The sequence below is a fragment of the Pelophylax lessonae genome (assembly GCF_965119305.1).
Source record: "Pelophylax lessonae genome assembly, chromosome: 9".
Taxonomy (NCBI): domain Eukaryota; kingdom Metazoa; phylum Chordata; class Amphibia; order Anura; family Ranidae; genus Pelophylax; species Pelophylax lessonae.
In genome coordinates, this window is record NC_138776.1 from 111321696 (window position 1) to 111339601 (window position 17906).

Below are 17906 nucleotides of genomic sequence, written 5' to 3' on the forward strand. Positions count from 1 at the left end.
CAGCCCAAGTGTCAAAGTCCCGTTTAGCCTCAAGCCATGCCGTGCGCACCGTGGGGGTGTCGGCCTGTATCAGTGCCCGCTGGGCCGCCGCCAACCGTTCACTAGCCATTTTGTAGCTGCTATTCGTGTGCCGTTTGAAAGCCGCCGCATAGGAAATAATACGACCTCTCAAAAAGGCCTTCCCCGCCTCCCAGAAGAGGAGAGGGGAGCTGCTGTGTTGTTTATTCGTCACATAGTAATCATCCCACTCACGACGAAGGTACAGGGCAAAATCCAAATTGTCTTTAAGGTAGGAAGGGAACCTCCAAATTAGGGGGGCCGGGGGGGATTCCGCAAATGGTAGAGATACTGAAACTGGGGAGTGGTCTGAGATCGCGATGTCATGTATGGTGGCGTCGCGCAGGAGGGGAAGGAGGGAGTCCGTGCAGAACAGGTAATCGATTCTAGTAAAACGTTTATGGGGGTGGGAGTAGAAGGAGTATTCCCGATCCGCGGGGTGCGAGTGACGCCAAACATCCGACAAGGAGAGTGATTCTATTAACGACGCTAGCGGAGTGGGGTCAGCTCGCAGGGTGTCGCGCAGTCCCTGCCGGGGCGTGGATTTATCCATAACCGGGTCCATTACCGCGTTGAAGTCACCGCCCACAATACGGGGGACATCAGGGAGGGAGAGGAGCCGGGCCGCAATCGTGGCGTGGAAGGAGTGGTCCAGGACATTCGGGGCATATATGTTGGATATAACTAACTCAGTGTCATGAAGCCGTATGTGTGCGGATGCATATCGCCCCTCACTATCTGTGTCTGTGGAAAGAATTTCCACCGGGAGGCGCTTATGGAACAGTATCATCACCCCGGCTTTGCGGCCGGAGGAAGGTGACCCTACTATTTTGCCTACCCAGAGTTTCTCCATGCGCTTCATATCCTCCGCAGGCAGATGCGATTCCTGGATAAGAGCAATGTCCGCCTTTAACCGTTTGAGGTGTCGTAAGACTTTCATCCTCTTAGCCGGGGATCGGAGGCCCTTAACATTCCACGTCACTATAGGCATGGGACAGGAAAAAGGGGAATTATACTGGAAGCATGCAGGGTCGGCCTAGCCCCACTCTGGGGCAATGTTATGTAAAACACCGGAATTACATGTCTGACCTTAGACAGCTCTCGGAACCAAGAGCTCGCATACTGAGGATAGAAGCTCACCTTCGTTGGGGGGAGGGGAGAAGGTAGGGAATGTAGGAAAACAGGGAGAAACCGAGCATAAACATACAATGCAATACGGCAGAATAACAATGTAAGCATTAAGAACTTCTCTTTTTTCCGCATGTGTACAACACGGAGCCCAGCCCACCAAGCGTGCCCCCGAGTCCAACCATGGTAGTAAACCCACTTAATGGTCCGAGTGGTCAGTATGGCTCAGGTACCCAGCTCTTCTGGCATTCTGGGCAGCCGGGGTGTACAAAGCGGAAGAAGAGCAGGAGCACACAGTGTAAAAATACATGAAACAGTAAACGATATACCTAGGCATCGGAACAAACAAAAGAGACATGCCAATAAAACAGAGCAAAATAGATATCAAACCTGAGGGAAAGGCGGGAGTACCCCGAGTCCTCTAAGCCCACGTCCTAGTGGGAACAGGCCCATACATGGGCCCAGTAGTGCAAATCAGAGACAGTCAGGAGGATCAGATCAACGGTGAACATTCGGGCGACCAGAGCTGACCACATCGGCATATCTTTGCCGTTTGGCAGGTTCCTTACTGGGGCTCCTTTGATCTAGCGGTCTGGAGAAAGGAAGGGCTTTAGCAGATGAAGAAAAAGAGGGGCCCTGATCCCCCAGGCGAAGTGAGCGAACAAAAGCTTCCGCTTCCTCTGGGTCCTGAAACGCCATTTGGTCGCCGTTAGGTGCACGAAGGCGCAACGTTGCCGGATAGGCAAAGGTGAACTTCAAGTGTTCCTGGTGCAGTTTTGAGCATACGGTCTGAAAGGCTTTGCGTCTTTTTGCGACATCCACAGAATAGTCCGCAAATATTAGAATTTTCATGCCCTCAATTTGGAAATTGGAAGTCTGCCGGAATTTTTGTAGGATAGCAGACTTGTCCGCATAATTCAGGTATTTTGCAATGATCGGGCGCGGGGTTTTACGGTCTTCGGAGTAAAGCCCCATCCTGTGGGCCCGTTCGACCACACACGTACCATGTAGCCCCAAGGCAGCGGGGATTTTTTTTGCGCAAAGTTCAGGAATGGCAGAGGGGGCAATGTTCTCCGGAATCCCAATAAATCGCAGATTGCTCCGACGCGATCGGTTTTCCAGATCCTCCAACTTATCCATGATGATGCGATTAAGCTTATCCTGAGCCTGTTCAGTTCCCTGCATTTGGTACACCTCATCCTCGATATTAGATAAGCGGGATTCAGCCTCATTAAGCCTCTTATAATGTGCCTCCAGCTCCTTCTTTATGCTGGCCATGCCAGCAGCCACCGCTTTCTCCACAGAGGCCGCAATGGTGGGGTTTAGCAGAGCTGCTACAGCCTGAGCTATTTGCTCCGTGGAGGTGCCTAGCCCTGCAGAGGAGAGAGCCAGCGTAGGGGGCTGCTGTGTCGTGCCCGGCTGTGGCGGAGTGATGTCCATGGCTGGGAGCTCCGCGGCCGCGCCGGAGCAGGCCGAGACCGGGGCCTCAATTTGCGGAGGGGCCGGCGGAGGTCGGGACGCGGCCTTCTCGAGGAACCGCTCCATTCGGCCGGACTTTGAACAGCACCGCCGGGTCCCTGGGTGTCGATGGACCTCCGGAGGGGGGTTCGAGGCTGATCCTGGGCTGTGGGCAGGTTTTTTAGGCCGGTTTTGGAGGGCACGCCGCGGGAGCTGGAGAGCGCTCACCTACTCCATGCGGCGCCGGAACCGGAAGTGTGCCTGGTTCATTTTAATGAATGTGAGCTTGTCCACATTGTCTCTGGACAGGCAGCTGCGCTTGTCTGTGATAACGCCCCCAGCCGTGCTAAATACACGTTCAGATAATACACTGGCTGCAGGGCACGCCAGCACCTCCAAGGCGTAAAGGGCAAGCTCAGGCCATGTGCCCAATTTGGAGACCCAGAAGTTGAAGGGGGCAGACCCGTCATTCACTACATGTAGGCGTGTGCACACATACTGCTCCACCATGTTGGTGAAATGCTGCCTCCTGCTAAGACGTTCCATATGAGCTGCTGGTGCTGCTGTTTGTTGTGGAGTGCTGACAAAGCTTTTCCACATTTCGGCCATGCTAACCCTGCCTTCTGAGGTGCTGGCGGTGCCCTGGTTGCGTTGGTGACCTCTTCCTCCTCTGCCTTGGCCTTGTGCTTCCACTGTGGCCCCGCTGTCAGGTGGGAATGCCAGCAGCATCGCGTCTACCAGCGTGCGCTTGTACTCGCGCATCTTGCGATCACGCTCCAGTGAATGAATTAAGGACGGTACGTTGTCCTTGTAACGGGGATCCAGCAGCGTGGCCACCCAGTAATCATCACAAGTTAGAATGTGGGAAACTCGACGGTCATTGTGGAGACACTGCAGCATGTAATCGCTCATGTGTGCCAGGCTGCCCAGAGGCAACGAAAGGCTGTCCTCTGTGGGAGGTGTATCGTCTGTGTCCTCTGTATCCCCCCAGCCACGCACCAGTGATGGCCATGAGCTGGCCTGGGTGCCACCCTGTTGTGAACATGGTTCCAGCTCCTCCTCCATCTCCCCCTCCTCATCCTCCTCATCCTCTGTGCCCCTGCTGGACAATTGTGTACCTGGCGTTTGTGGGTGCAGGAACCCACCCTCGGAGCCACTTGTGAATGACTGCCCTGAAAGCCTTGGAAATGATCCCTCTTCCTTCTCCTCCTCCTCCTGTGCCACATCCTCTTCCATCATCGCCCGAATCGTTTTTTGAATGAGGCATAGAAGTGGGATAGTTAAGCTGACAACGGCGTCATCAGCACTGGCCATGTTGGTGGAGTACTCAAAACAGCGCAACAAGGCACACAGGTCTCGCATGGAGGCCCAGTTATTGGTGGTGAAGTGGTGCTGTTCCGCAGAGCGACTCACGCGTGCGTGCTGCAGCTGAAACTCCACTATGGTCTTTCCAGCATGTGCAAGGTGGAGTTCCACCTTGTAGGCACGTCACATATGAGGCGGTGAGCGGGAAGGCCGAAGTTACGCTGCAGCGCTGACAGGCGAGCAGCAGCAGGGTGAGAACACCGAAAGTGCGCACAGACGGCCCACACTTTCTGCAGCAGCTCTGACATATCGGGGTCATTTTTAAGGAACCTCTGCACCACCAAATTCAGCACATGCGCCAGGCAAGGGATGTGCGTCAAACCGGCTAGGCCCAGAGCTGCTATGAGATTTTGCCCGTTATCGCACACCACCAGGCCGGGCTTGAGGCTCGCTGGCAGCAACCACTCATTTGTCTGCTGTTCCATGCTCCTCCACAACTCCTGCGCGTTGTGTGGTTTTTCCCCTAAACAGGCAAGTTTTAAAACAGCCTGCTGTCGTTTACCCCTGGCTGTGCTGAAGTTGGTGGTGAAGGTGTTACGCTGACCGGATGAGGAGGCGGTAGAGGATGAGGAAGCGGAGTAGGAGGAGTTAGGAAAAGGAGGCAAACTGAAGTGCCCTGCAATCCTCGGTGGTGGAAGGACATGCGCCAAATTGCTATCCGCCTCAGGCCCAGCCGCCACTGCATTTACCCAGTGTGCCGAGATATAACGCCCCTGACTGTGCTTACTGGTCCACGTATCGGTAGTTAGGTGGACCTTGCCACAGATGGCGTTGCGCAGTGCACACCTGATTTTTCCCCCACTTGGTTGTGCAGGGAAGGGATGGCTTGCCTGGAAAGTAGTGGCGGCTGGGCACGAAGTACTGTGGGACAGCCACTGACATAAGGCTTTTAAAACTTTGCATCTCCACCAGACGGAATGACAGCATTTCAAAGGCCAATAATTTTGAAATGCTGGCATTCAGAGCCAGGGATCGCGGGTGGGTAGGGGGGTACTTCCTCTTCCTCTGAAGTGTTTGGGAGATGGAAAGCTGAACGCTTCCACGGGACATTGTGGAGATGGTTGGTGACCCAGGTGGTGGTGTTGCTGACAGATCGTCTGTTTGCGGTGTGGCAGGTGCCGGTATCACTACAGAGGTGGATGAAGAGGCCGAGACTGCAGCAGAAGAGGAAGCAGGAGGAGCCAGAGACCTTTCTTGGTTTTGAAGGTGTCTACTCCACTGCAGATCGTGCTTTGCACTTAGATGCCCGATCATGCAGGTTGTGCTCAGGTTGAGAAGGTTTATGCCTCGCTTAAGGCTCTGATTGCACAGGGTGCAAACCACTCTTGTCCTGTCATCAGCACATTGTCTGAAGAACTTCCACGCTAGAGAACTCCTTTGAGCTGGCTTTGGTGCACTCGGTCCCTTGCTGTGTTGGGCAGTAGCAGGCGTAGTGTCTAGGGCATGGCCGCTCCGCTTCTGCACCCAGCTCCCTCTTCTGCTGTGCTGGTGGCTCTGTGCGACCACCGCCTCTCCCTCCAAACTACTCAGGTCACCTGCATGACCTTCATTCCATGTGGGGTCGAAGACCTCATCGTCCTCCACATCATCTTCCACCCAGTCTTCACCCCTGCCCTCCTTGTCGGTCTCCACAATTCTGAGTGCCGCAGCAGTTGGCACCTGAGTTTCGTCATCGGAGACGTGCTGCGATGGTCCTTCCATGTACTCATCTTGAGAAATAAGTGGTTGGGCATCGCTGCACTCAATCTCTTCCACTTCTGGGGCAGGGCTAGGTGGATCGCCCTGGGAAACCCTTCTGACAGAGTCATCAAAAAGAAGAAGAGACTGCTGCATGACTTGGGGCTCAGACTGCTTGCCTGATTTGCAAGGGGGTGAGGCGAAAGACGGTTGGACATCGGCTACAGGTGCCAACTCTGACCTTTCTGCAGTAGACTGGGTGGGAGACAATGTGAAGGAACTGGAGGCACTGTTAGCAACCCAATCTACTATCGCCTGTACTTGTTCTTGCCTCAACACTTGTAGAGGCGCATGATGCCCTACCAAATACTGCTGCAGGTTCTGTCGCCTACTCACACTTGAGGAAGGTGTTTCACTTGTGTGTGTAGCTGGCACAGATCGACCACGTCCTCTCCTTGCAACAGGAGCTCTACCAGCAGCACCACTACCCAGGCCACGGCCCCTATTTGGCGGTCTCCTCATATTTCTGTAATTTATGATCTTGCCCTAGAAAGGTGTTTATTGAATACCGGAACAAAACAACAACAGTATCCCACGGGTGTATCTCATAGTCAAATATGCAAACTATGCCGCAATTTATTTTTTTTTACCCCAAAAGGGTGTTTATTAAATAGCGGAATAGAAAAACAGTATACAAATACAACGGGTGTATCTCATAGTCAAATATGCAAAGTATGCCGCAATTTAATTTTTTTCACCCCAAAAGGGTGTATATTGAATAGCGGAATAGAAAAAAGTATATAAAAAGGTGTATATCAGATGTACAAACACAGACAAGGCCCCGATTACAATTTTATGTACCCTAAAGGGAGGATGAGGATGAGGAAGAGGAGTAGGAGGAGTTCGGAACAGGGGGCAAACTGAAGCGCCCTGCAATCCTTGGCGGTGGAAGATGCGCCCAAAATTTGAAAGGTGTACCTCACACGTACCGATACAGACTATGCCGCAATTTAATTTTTTTAACCCCAAAAGGGTGTAGATTGCATAGCGGAATAGAAAATAGTATATAAAAAGGTTTATCTCACACGTACAAACACAGACTAGGCCCCCGATTACAATTTTTTTGTACCCTAAAGGCAGGATGAGGAGTAGGAGGAGTTCGGAACAGGAGGCAAACTGAAGCACCCTGCAATCCTCGGCAGTGGAAGATGCGCCCAAAAAATTTGAAAGGTGTATCTCACACGTACCGATACAGACTATGCCGCAATTTAATTTTTTTTACCCCAAAAGGGTGTCGATTGAATAGCGGAATAGAAAATAGTATATAAAAAGGTTTATCTCACACGTACAAACACAGACTAGGCCCCGATTACAATTTTTTGTACCCTAAAGGCAGGATGAGGATGAGGAGTAGGAGGAGTTCGGAAACAGGAGGCAAACTGAAGCACCCTGCAATCCTCGGCGGTGGAAGATGCGGCCAAAAAATTTGAAAGGTGTATCTCACACGTACCGATACAGACTATGCCACAATTTAATTTTTTTTACCCCAAAAGGGTATAGATTGAATAGCGGAATAGAAAATATTATATAAAAAGGTGTATCTCACACGTACAAACACAGACTAGGCCCCAATTACAATTTTTTGTACCCTAAAGGCAGGATGAGGATGAGGATGAGGAGTAGGAGGAGTTCGGGAACAGGAGGCAAACTGAAGCACCCTGCAATCCTCGGCGGTGGAAGATGCGCCCAAAAACTTTGAAAGGTGTATCTCACACGTACCGATACAGACTATGCCGCAATTTAATTTTTTTTACCCCAAAAGGGTGTCGATTGAATAGCGGAATAGAAAATAGTATATAAAAAGGTTTATCTCACACGTACAAACACAGACTAGGCCCCGATTACAATTTTTTGTACCCTAAAGGCAGGATGAGGATGAGGAGTAGGAGGAGTTCGGAAACAGGAGGCAAACTGAAGCACCCTGCAATCCTCGGCGGTGGAAGATGCGGCCAAAAAATTTGAAAGGTGTATCTCACACGTACCGATACAGACTATGCCACAATTTAATTTTTTTTACCCCAAAAGGGTATAGATTGAATAGCGGAATAGAAAATATTATATAAAAAGGTGTATCTCACACGTACAAACACAGACTAGGCCCCAATTACAATTTTTTGTACCCTAAAGGCAGGATGAGGATGAGGATGAGGAGTAGGAGGAGTTCGGGAACAGGAGGCAAACTGAAGCACCCTGCAATCCTCGGCGGTGGAAGATGCGCCCAAAAACTTTGAAAGGTGTATCTCACACGTACCGATACAGACTATGCCGCAATTTAATTTTTTTTACCCCAAAAGGGTGTAGATTGAATAGCAGAATAGAAAATAGTATATAAAAAGGTGTATCTCACACGTACAAACACAGGCTAGGCCCCGATTACAATTTTTTGTACCCTAAAGACAGGATGAGGATGAGGAGTAGGAGGAGTTCGGAACAGGAGGCAAACTGAAGCACCCTGCAATCCTCGGCGGTGGAAGATGCGGCCAAAAAATTTGAAAGATGTATCTCACACGTACCGATACAGACTATGCCGCAATTTAATTTTTTTTACCCCAAAAGGGTGTAGATTGAATAGCGGAAAAGAAAATAGTATATAAAAAGGTGTATCTCACACGTACAAACACAGACTAGGCCCCGATTACAATTTTTTGTACCCTAAAGGCAGGATGAGGAGTAGGAGGAGTTCGGAACAGGAGGCAAACTGAAGCACCCTGCAATCCTTGGCGGTGGAAGATGCGCCTAAAAAATTTGAAAGGTGTATCTCACACATACCGATACAGACTATGCCGCAATTTAATTTTTTTTTACCCCAAAAGGGTGTAGATTGAATAGCGGAATAGAAAATAGTATATAAAAAGGTGTATCTCACACGTACAAACACAGACTAGGCCACAATTACAATTTTTTGTACCCTAAAGGCAGGATGAGGATGAGGAGTAGGAGGAGTTCAGAACAGGAGGCAAACTGAAACACCCTGCAATCCTCGGCGGTGGAAGATGCGCCCAAAAAATTTTAAAGGTTTATCTCACACGTACCGATACAGACTATGCCGCAATTTAATTTTTTTTACCCCAAAAGGGTGTAGATTGAATAGCGGAATAGAAAATAGTATATAAAAAGGTGTATCTCACACGTACAAACACAGACTAGGCCCCGATTACAATTTTTTGTACCCTAAAGGCAGGATGAGGAGTAGGAGGAGTTCGGAACAGGAGGCAAACTGAAGCACCCTGCAATCCTTGGCGGTGGAAGATGCGCCTAAAAAATTTGAAAGGTGTATCTCACACATACCGATACAGACTATGCCGCAATTTAATTTTTTTTTTACCCCAAAAGGGTGTAGATTGAATAGCGGAATAGAAAATAGTATATAAAAAGGTGTATCTCACACGTACAAACACAGACTAGGCCACAATTACAATTTTTTGTACCCTAAAGGCAGGATGAGGATGAGGAGTAGGAGGAGTTCAGAACAGGAGGCAAACTGAAACACCCTGCAATCCTCGGCGGTGGAAGATGCGCCCAAAAAATTTTAAAGGTTTATCTCACACGTACCGATACAGACTATGCCGCAATGTAATTTTTTTTACCCCAAAAGGGTGTAGATTGAATAGCGGAATAGAAAATAGTATATAAAAAGGTGTATCTCACACGTACAAACACAGACTAGGCCCCGATTACAATTTTTTGTACCCTAAAGGCAGGATGAGGATGAGGAAGAGGAGTAGGAGGAGTTCAGAACAGGAGGCAAACTGAAGCGCCCTGCAATCCTTGGCGGTGGAAGATGCTCCCAAAAAATTTGAAAGGTGTATCTCACACGTATCGATACAGACTATGCCGCAATTTAATTTTTTTCACCTCAAAAGGGTGTATATTGAATAGCGGAATAGAAAATAGTATATAAAATTGGTGATTTTTTAATAGTTTAATAGCACATGTGAACACAGCAGTGTGTTATGTTTTATGTCACGGTCAGCAGCAGGCTATGAAGGAAAAAAAAAAAAAATTCCCCTTTAAATTTGTAATTTTTAAATAGCAGATTAGTACAGACTATGCCGCAATTTAATATTTTTTACCCCAAAAGGGTGTATATTGAATAGCGGAATAGAAAAAAGTATATAAAATTGGTGATTTTTCAATAGCGCATGTGAACACAGCAGTGTCTTATGTTTTATGTCACGGTCAGCAGCAGGCTATGAAGGGAAAAAAAAAAAAATTCCCCTTTAACTTTGTAATTTTTAAATAGCAGATTAGAACAGCAATCTGTAGTAAAATATAGCTGAACGCTGCACACAACAGACTGATAAAAATATATTTTTTTCTCCCTCCTCCTCCTCCTCACTGGGCTCAAGTGAGGGCAAAAAGATTGTTCACTGCACCACCCCCCACACAGCAAAATCAATGAAATTACCGAACACGGATTTTAAGCCCGAACATACAGTAAAGTTTTCGGGTCCGTGTCCGGGTAGCAAAAATCCAATTATCCGGTACGGACCCGAATAATACAGTTCGTGTTCGCTCAACACTAGTTACAACCTTATTTCACAAAAAATGTTGATTACCATTTAAGGTTCTCTTTTCTGACAACTTCAGCACTCAAAAATCCTGCTTAGTTTTCTTAGGCCAGCCATAGACGGTTCGAATTTCAGCCGGTTCTGCAGGAACCGTCTGAGATTTGAACCATTAATCGGCAGGTTTAATGTACCAAGTTGACCGATTGATCAACTTGGGTACAACCAGCTTGCGAGATTCTCTTGTGATTATCGCTAGCGGCTGCTATAGCCGCTAACGATAATCACTGTCTTCTCCTGTCTTCTCTTAGCGAGGACGGCTTCCCCTCCACCCTCATCTGGAGAGGACAATGGCCCGGCAGGAGGCATTCCTGCATCATCACTGTGTGGGTTTGATGGGGAATTCAAGCAACTTTCTGTCCTACAACCCGTGGTTTTGATTGATTTTGCGGCACCTTGTGAGTCCAAAGACATATGGGGGAATAATACCAGGTATTTATGCTAGTCCTATATAAAACTATATTTAGATATGTTTAAATATACATATATTGCTGGGTTAAATGGTATTTTATTATCTTACTGGAGCTTTATTAACAGTGATATTTTGAAAATGTTTTATCTGGAAAAAAAGCAGGCAGTTTCTCAACCAAACATTAAATGATGTATTTAAATAAAAACCAATTAATCTTTTGCATTTGCTTTTAAGGAATGTGTTAACAGTACCAAAGCAATGGACACTAATGGAACAGCAAGCAGTGACATATTAAGCCAGGTAGGCCTATATTCCTTTCTAAGACATACAGACGGGAAAGTGACCCTTGCTATTCCCCATGCTATTATTACTAAAGTACCTGTGAATAAAGGATGCCAGTGATGGTGAACCTTGGCACCCCACATGTTTTGGAACTGCATTTGCCATGATGCTCATGCACGCTGCAGTGTAGTTGAGATTTCATGGGAAATGTAGTTCCAAAACATCTGGGGTGCCAAGGTTCGCCATCACTGCTGTATGCTATTTATTACTCCCTCTTTCCTCTCATATCTCTCTAACAGTTCCAGGATAGCAGCTGTGAAAACTCTGTGTCGCAGAATTTATATATAAAAAGGTTAGCCTTGATACAGTGTCACCTTTCCTCCTTTCTCAAATGGCTGTTTTTTTTCCTAATGCATAATATTGTGTGTACATCAGCACTGAGAGGTTCTTGGAAGACAGGATGCTGATTGGCCAGTCCTACAACAGATCAGGCAGCTTAGAAGGATCAAACATCTGTCATATGTGGCTATATAATACAGACAAAATCAGAAGGGTATATAATACAGGCAAAATCAGAAAACAGTAGCTTTTAAAGCTCATTCACACAGGCAGAAAAAATGCTGTGTTTTGATGCGTACAGCAGATAGTTTTGTACGCATCTAAACGCAGCACTATAGTAATCAATGAGGCCATAAAAACAGCTGTACCTATACTGTATATAAATATGTGTATTGCATTTAACCACACACAAAAAGGAGGACACAGCTGCAGATTTTGTGCATGTAGATCTTCAGATTTTGCAAGCATATGCGCATAAAGTACATTAGGTGTGTATTTTAGGAAGGATCGTCTTCCTCTGCCAACAAAAACCAACATCTAAAAAAGTTAAACAAACTCTCCGACCTGCAAGCACTTAGGCCTCTTGCAAACATGGTGTTTGATCAGCTCTCCTAAACACCTTTCCTCCCGGCAGCCACGTTTTGGAAGAATATTCATGTATTCTGGCAATTGAAATTAATTATTGCTCAAGCATTTGACATGCCTAGCGTTAACGCACGTTTAGACGTGTTTACACGTGTCAATCATTTTAACTGCTCAAATGCTCCTCTCCTTAACGCACAAGTGATTTTTTTCTGTCTCTAAATGCTTATGTGTGCATGGACACAAAGGCTAACATGAAGGGGCAGCTAAAAGCAGGGTTCTTAACGCTCAGTGTGCATGAGGCCTTACTTACGTAGGTACGTAGTGCACTACCAACAATAATGCACAGACTGTACAAGAGCAGCAACAATGAGGACCAGGCAGGGTGGCACTGGCTGGCAGGTCAGGGACTGAAACGATTTATTATTCATGGGAATGTGTTACTGGGAGTCATCAGCATGATGTATGGGTGGCTTTAAATTATACGTGAACCCTTACCTTTTAAAACAACTCATTCAGTTTAAAATAGAAATTAAAGGCATATATACAGTACTGTACAAAGAAGAGCTCCAAATATTTTGGAGAACTCACCACAGATCTTCTGTGGTTTCAAATCCTTCTGTCTCTTCACGTAATATCAGACAGACTTGATGTTGTTGAGATCAGTGCTCCTTGTTCTTCTTTACGCTGAACATAGTTCTTAATGACATTGGCTGCATGTTTAAAGTCCTTGTCCTGCTGTAGAATACATTTGGGGCAGGGACATCTTACCAAATTGGCACACTGGGCAGTTGACCTGGGGCCCCACTCATCAGTCTCGATTCTTTCTCGCGTGCATCCCACCGCCAAACTTAGCAGGTGGCAAGCGCCTGTCAGGCTCTGCACTGCTGTCAGGCCACTTGGGCCGTGGAGGGGAAACTCACAACTGCAGGAATGCCTGTCCGCCTCCATGGGAACAGGCACACACAGGACAGTGGAGTCTGACTCACGTCTGTGTGTGTGTTCACCGGACCCAGCCACTGAACTTGGAAGCATTCATTAGCCTGGCACTGCTGTGCCAATAAATATCGCCTTATCGATAATTTGCATTTTTATTCTCGTGGGTAATTGTGTAGGCAGGGCCCCAGTGCACTGCATTGCCCGGGGCCCTTTAATGCTCTTAAGATGGCACTGATTCGGGGCCACTATTTCTGAAAGCTTTTTTTAATTTACAGCATTTTTTCACAACTACGTAAAACATTTTTTTCACAGTACTGTATATATACATACACTTAAAAAAATTATACATATATATAAATATATATACACACACACACATATATATATATATATATTTATATATATATATACACACACACAGTACACTGATCTTCCCAGTCAATGGTTGTTGAGGGGGGCTTGTCAGCACAAGCCTAATCATTGGAGGACAGACAGGCTGTTCTCCCAGCACACCGAGAAAATTTACCACGCTGGGATGGATGTGCTTCCATGCCTAGTGTGGTCAGCTTGAAACAGAAAAGCAGGGAGACTGGCAGGATCCCCAGGTACGTCACACAAAGGAAAAAATACAAAGAGAACAGGATACTTTTAACACGATTACATAGTACAACAGACACAAATCAGGAATATAAAATTTTGGGGTAACATATATTTTAAACCACTCTGTCAGCCCTTCTGGACAAACAAAGGAGGTGCTACAATAATACAAGTTCAGTTCACTACTAATAACTGCAACCAGAGTTTATGTGCCTGTTCCTAGCATTCTCATCTCTGACATGTATTTCCTCATTCTGAGTTTAAATTGTAAGTGGCAGTGGCAGAACCTTCTACTTTGTAGAGGCCAGACAAACAGTATGTCTGCCCTTGTACGTCTTATTAAAGCTGACCTCCAGCTTTTAGTGAAGTTTAAATCGTTTATTTGGGCCAAACTTATCCAAACAAACTATTTAAACTTCACTAAATGCTGGAGATCAGCATTAAACATGATGTTTCTCGATATCCTAATGGGTGCTGGAACAACAAACATTGTTTTCTTTTTAAATACAGGCCAATGAATTAATTTCATCAATCTGTCAATCAGCCTGGACGCTAGGATTACACCAGACATTTCTTCTGCTTTTGATTATTGGAAGATGGCTCCTGCCAATTGGAGGAGGAATAACCCGCGATCAGCTTTCTCAACTTCTTTTGATGTTTGTGGGCACTGCTGCAGATATTTTGGAATTCACTAGTGAGACAATGGAAGTAGTTGTCGTAAGGTACATTGTATGGTGTTTTTTTATAGTGCAGAATAAAATAAAAATGTGATTTACAACCTTAGAGACTTTAGGCATTTAAATTCTGGGACCATGTCACTGTACTTTCTGCTTAAACTAAACCTTTTCACGAAGGAACATGGAAGCTTCCAGTTCTTTCTTCTGATTCTGGAAACGCCAGTTGCCTGGCTGTCTTGCTGATCCTGTGTTGTCTATACTTTGAGTCATTAACTCAGATCAAGCATGCATATTAGAACTTCTGACTATACTCTGGCTTACCTGATATCTAAACTTGTCCCAGGTAAGTGACTTAGAAGCCTGTGTTTAGTGTTATTGCAACTAGCATCAGGGGAATTAGCAGAGCTTCAACTCATTCCGTTCTGGGGAAAATTCTCTGACTTCTCAACCAATCACGTGCAAGCAAATATTCTTTTCCTTTCACATGACTGGGTATTCTTTGCAAAGTGAAGGTTCACCCCATTTACTAAGCTGTGGTGAAAATCCGCATGTAAAGTGAACAGCCTATTCTCCTTTAGCAAATCAATCCTAGTGCCTCTGTAAAGAAAATCCTTGACCCCCATATACTCACCCCACTTGTCCTACCTTACACCCTCTTCCTTCATCACAGTCACAGCTGAAATCAGCAGTCAGCGACCATTTGGAGAACTTATGCCACTTTCTTGGCCTTTTGACAGTAGTTGGTCCTAACGGTTGGTAGCTAGGTCCTTGCTGTGTCACAGATCACTATCTCTCCCTCACCTAGGAAGGGTTGGGGAGACCTTTGCAGAAGAGCTGTCACTTTGTCCTGCATGGTTTTTTGTTTGATTTCAGTGGGGTTCGGGTTCAGCATCCACATTTCTTTGAAGTTATCCAAACCTTGGTCAAACCCAGAGCAGTAAAGCTCATCATTAGTAATTAAAATGATACTAGATGAAAATCCATCCAACATTAGCAGCGCTCTAAAAGTAACTACAAGTGCTGTGAATAATCCGTAGTTGCATAACACCAGTGATCAGCAGTAGTTAAGAAACATTCAGGAGGGATGTGTATGGCCGGAAAAAACACATTTGAAATGGACTGTCACCACACCTTGTGGATAATCACCCCCTTATGGTAGAAAACTCACCACAGCTATGGAAAGGAAAGGCATAAATCTCAAAGCTGCAAGAACAGGTTGATGGCGCTGCCAGTATATACCTGCTAATACGTTCGCTTTCTAATGATGCTAAAATAAATGTTAGGTATAGAATTGATAAAGTGTCTTGTGCTTCATAAATAAATATTGAATATGAAATAAAGTGTCAGGTGCTTCATACTAATGGAAAAAAATCTGGGGTTAAGTGCAAGAAATAGGTGATCCAATTCTGTGAAAAATGTACAATCGTACTGGTGCAAGTTCCAAATATAAATAAATAAATTGGTTCCTAAGTGAGTGAACCTTAAAAATGAGTAAGCCAACCTAAAAAGGATTGATAAAAATATATTGAATCAACCTAAAATCATATATTATTACATACGTGAACTGTGAAATCTTTAAAAAGTGAAAACCCTAAAAAGTGCAAGCTCTAAAATAAGAAGCATCAAATATTAAAACGCAGGTATATAAATAAGACGCTAAAAATGTAAAATCAGAACTACAGGTACTGGTAAGTCCGTAATGGCTAAAAGTCCTAGAAGAGAGGTGAGTCCCACTATGGTGAAACACTCCCTGGATTAGGGGTGCAAAAAGTGACTGGTGCAGGTGCTCTGGCAGAAATTATGGTGATGCTCGAGTGCCGGTGACCATTCAGTGCTCCCCGCACCCCTTGGACCGCACTCACCAGATTTGATCACCCCTGCAGGGGTATCAAGCCTTGGATAAATAATCCTGGGGGTCCCCTTATTACTGTATCGCTAGTATGGTCCAATGTCCTGCCCGAGTCCTCCGTATCGGGGTCCTTACAGTTAGGGTCCACGGGTATATATGTGGGGGAAGAAGGCTTCACATAGAGTAGTACCGTTTTTGTCAAAAGGCTTTATTACATCAAAAATGGGTACTTACAAACGTGATGGGTAAATAGGCAGGTAAAAACAATAGTCGTTGCGGACTTCCGGGACGCCGTGCGAGCCACGGTCCGGATGTGCGTTCCACTTGGGCGGATGTGGCGTGATGACGCTCTACGTACATTTCGTCGATTGACGTCTTATCCTAAGCGCGGATTTTTTTCATTTCAATAAATCTCAAAGCACCAGGCACAGTCTCCGATTAATTATCAGACAAATCGCATCCCCTCTAATTGAATGCAGTGACACACAGGCCAAGGTTATGAGAAAAAAGGGGACAGCTCATAGTGAAGTCTGTTAACACTTTATTGAATCTATACAAAAAAAACCCCATTCTCAATATGCACTTACAGCAAACATAAAATAAAAGGCAATGTGTCTCATTTAACCAAGCTCTAACGCCCACACCGTTCGCCGTTCACCGTCCCACGGTCACCGGTGGTGGAGAGAGCTGATGGCAGTAGCTGAGAACGCTGTGTTGTAGCTGCGTGGTCACGCCCTAACGCGTTTCATCATCAACTTCGTCAGAGGGCGTTAGCATTAATCTTTATTGGTGTGTCCCTGATTTACATCATTAGTAATTACTTATCAAAGCCAGGAAAACACTGTAGACATTTATTGTAGCAAACAGGTGAAGAAACTGTCAGCCATTACCTACATGAAATTAGAACCACTTTTGTTATGGGGGAATATTGCATCAACCTATATTCAATGAAGACATTTAATTGTTCATCTATTTTTAAATGATTGATCAATCTGAAACCAACCAGTATTTTGCAGGCATCATGGAGCAAGCATTCAGAAAGGGGAACTTGTATAAACAAACAATGTTTAGATTCTATTTATGTCAATACCACACGATTAATAATGGCAAATGTTACAGATACAATAAAAAAAATAATCTTCACATAATAAACTGTATGTCATTAAAATATGCAGTTTCAAAAGATTGTCATCCCTACAATAAGTCAATAATAACTTTTAAAATACTTACAATAATCCACAACAGTTCTTTGGCCAGACTAACACTGGATTTTATAAGACTAAATTGTTTACCTATTTCTTACTGTGAAAAAAAGCCCATTTAATAATAAAATGACTAATCTGTTCTTGCTGTTTGCCTTCATCTTACGCTCCGATCTTTTAAGTTAAAAATAAAAGGATGATAGCTTCGGAGAAGTCAAATAAATTAAATTCACAAAGACTGAGGCTCTGCTACTGTTTATATTTCATAACAACAATACTACTCCAGACAATAAAGAATGTAATCCGAATGCAGACTTCACATTCCAAATGCTGTCTACCAGTAAGTCATCGATATTACAGTTGATTAAATTCAACTAAAATGGGGAGATTAAAGGCATCCTATTTATTCTACTAAATATACCAATAAATGTTGGGGAAAAATGACTTTTACATTTTAGGTTCAGTAACATCTGTTCTGTGATGTTAGGTAAACAGGTTGTTTTTCATTATCTGCTTAGAGGGTTTATGTGCAAAGAGTGTTATGTTCTTGAGACAGAATCAATACAAAAGCCAGAGATAACGTGATCAGTTTGGAATTTGGCAAAGCACTCAAACAGCATTACTCAAATAAAACTCTTAAACCAGTTATCATTGGATTAATTCTTTATTATGATTTCAAGTAAAAACTTTATTTGTAATAAAAATTAAATAAAC

At 45.1% G+C, this 17906-nt stretch overlaps 1 protein-coding gene across 1 annotated transcript in view; it reads left to right on the forward strand.

The window, feature by feature from the left end:
• Window positions 1-17906, forward strand: part of TMEM26 (transmembrane protein 26) — a 96536-nt gene that overhangs the window by 66894 nt on the left and 11736 nt on the right. The window contains exons 3-4 of the mRNA XM_082268456.1: window positions 10960-11025; window positions 13975-14186. Coding sequence (XP_082124582.1) covers window positions 10960-11025; window positions 13975-14186 — 278 coding nt within the window. The remainder of the gene's footprint in view (window positions 1-10959; window positions 11026-13974; window positions 14187-17906) is intronic.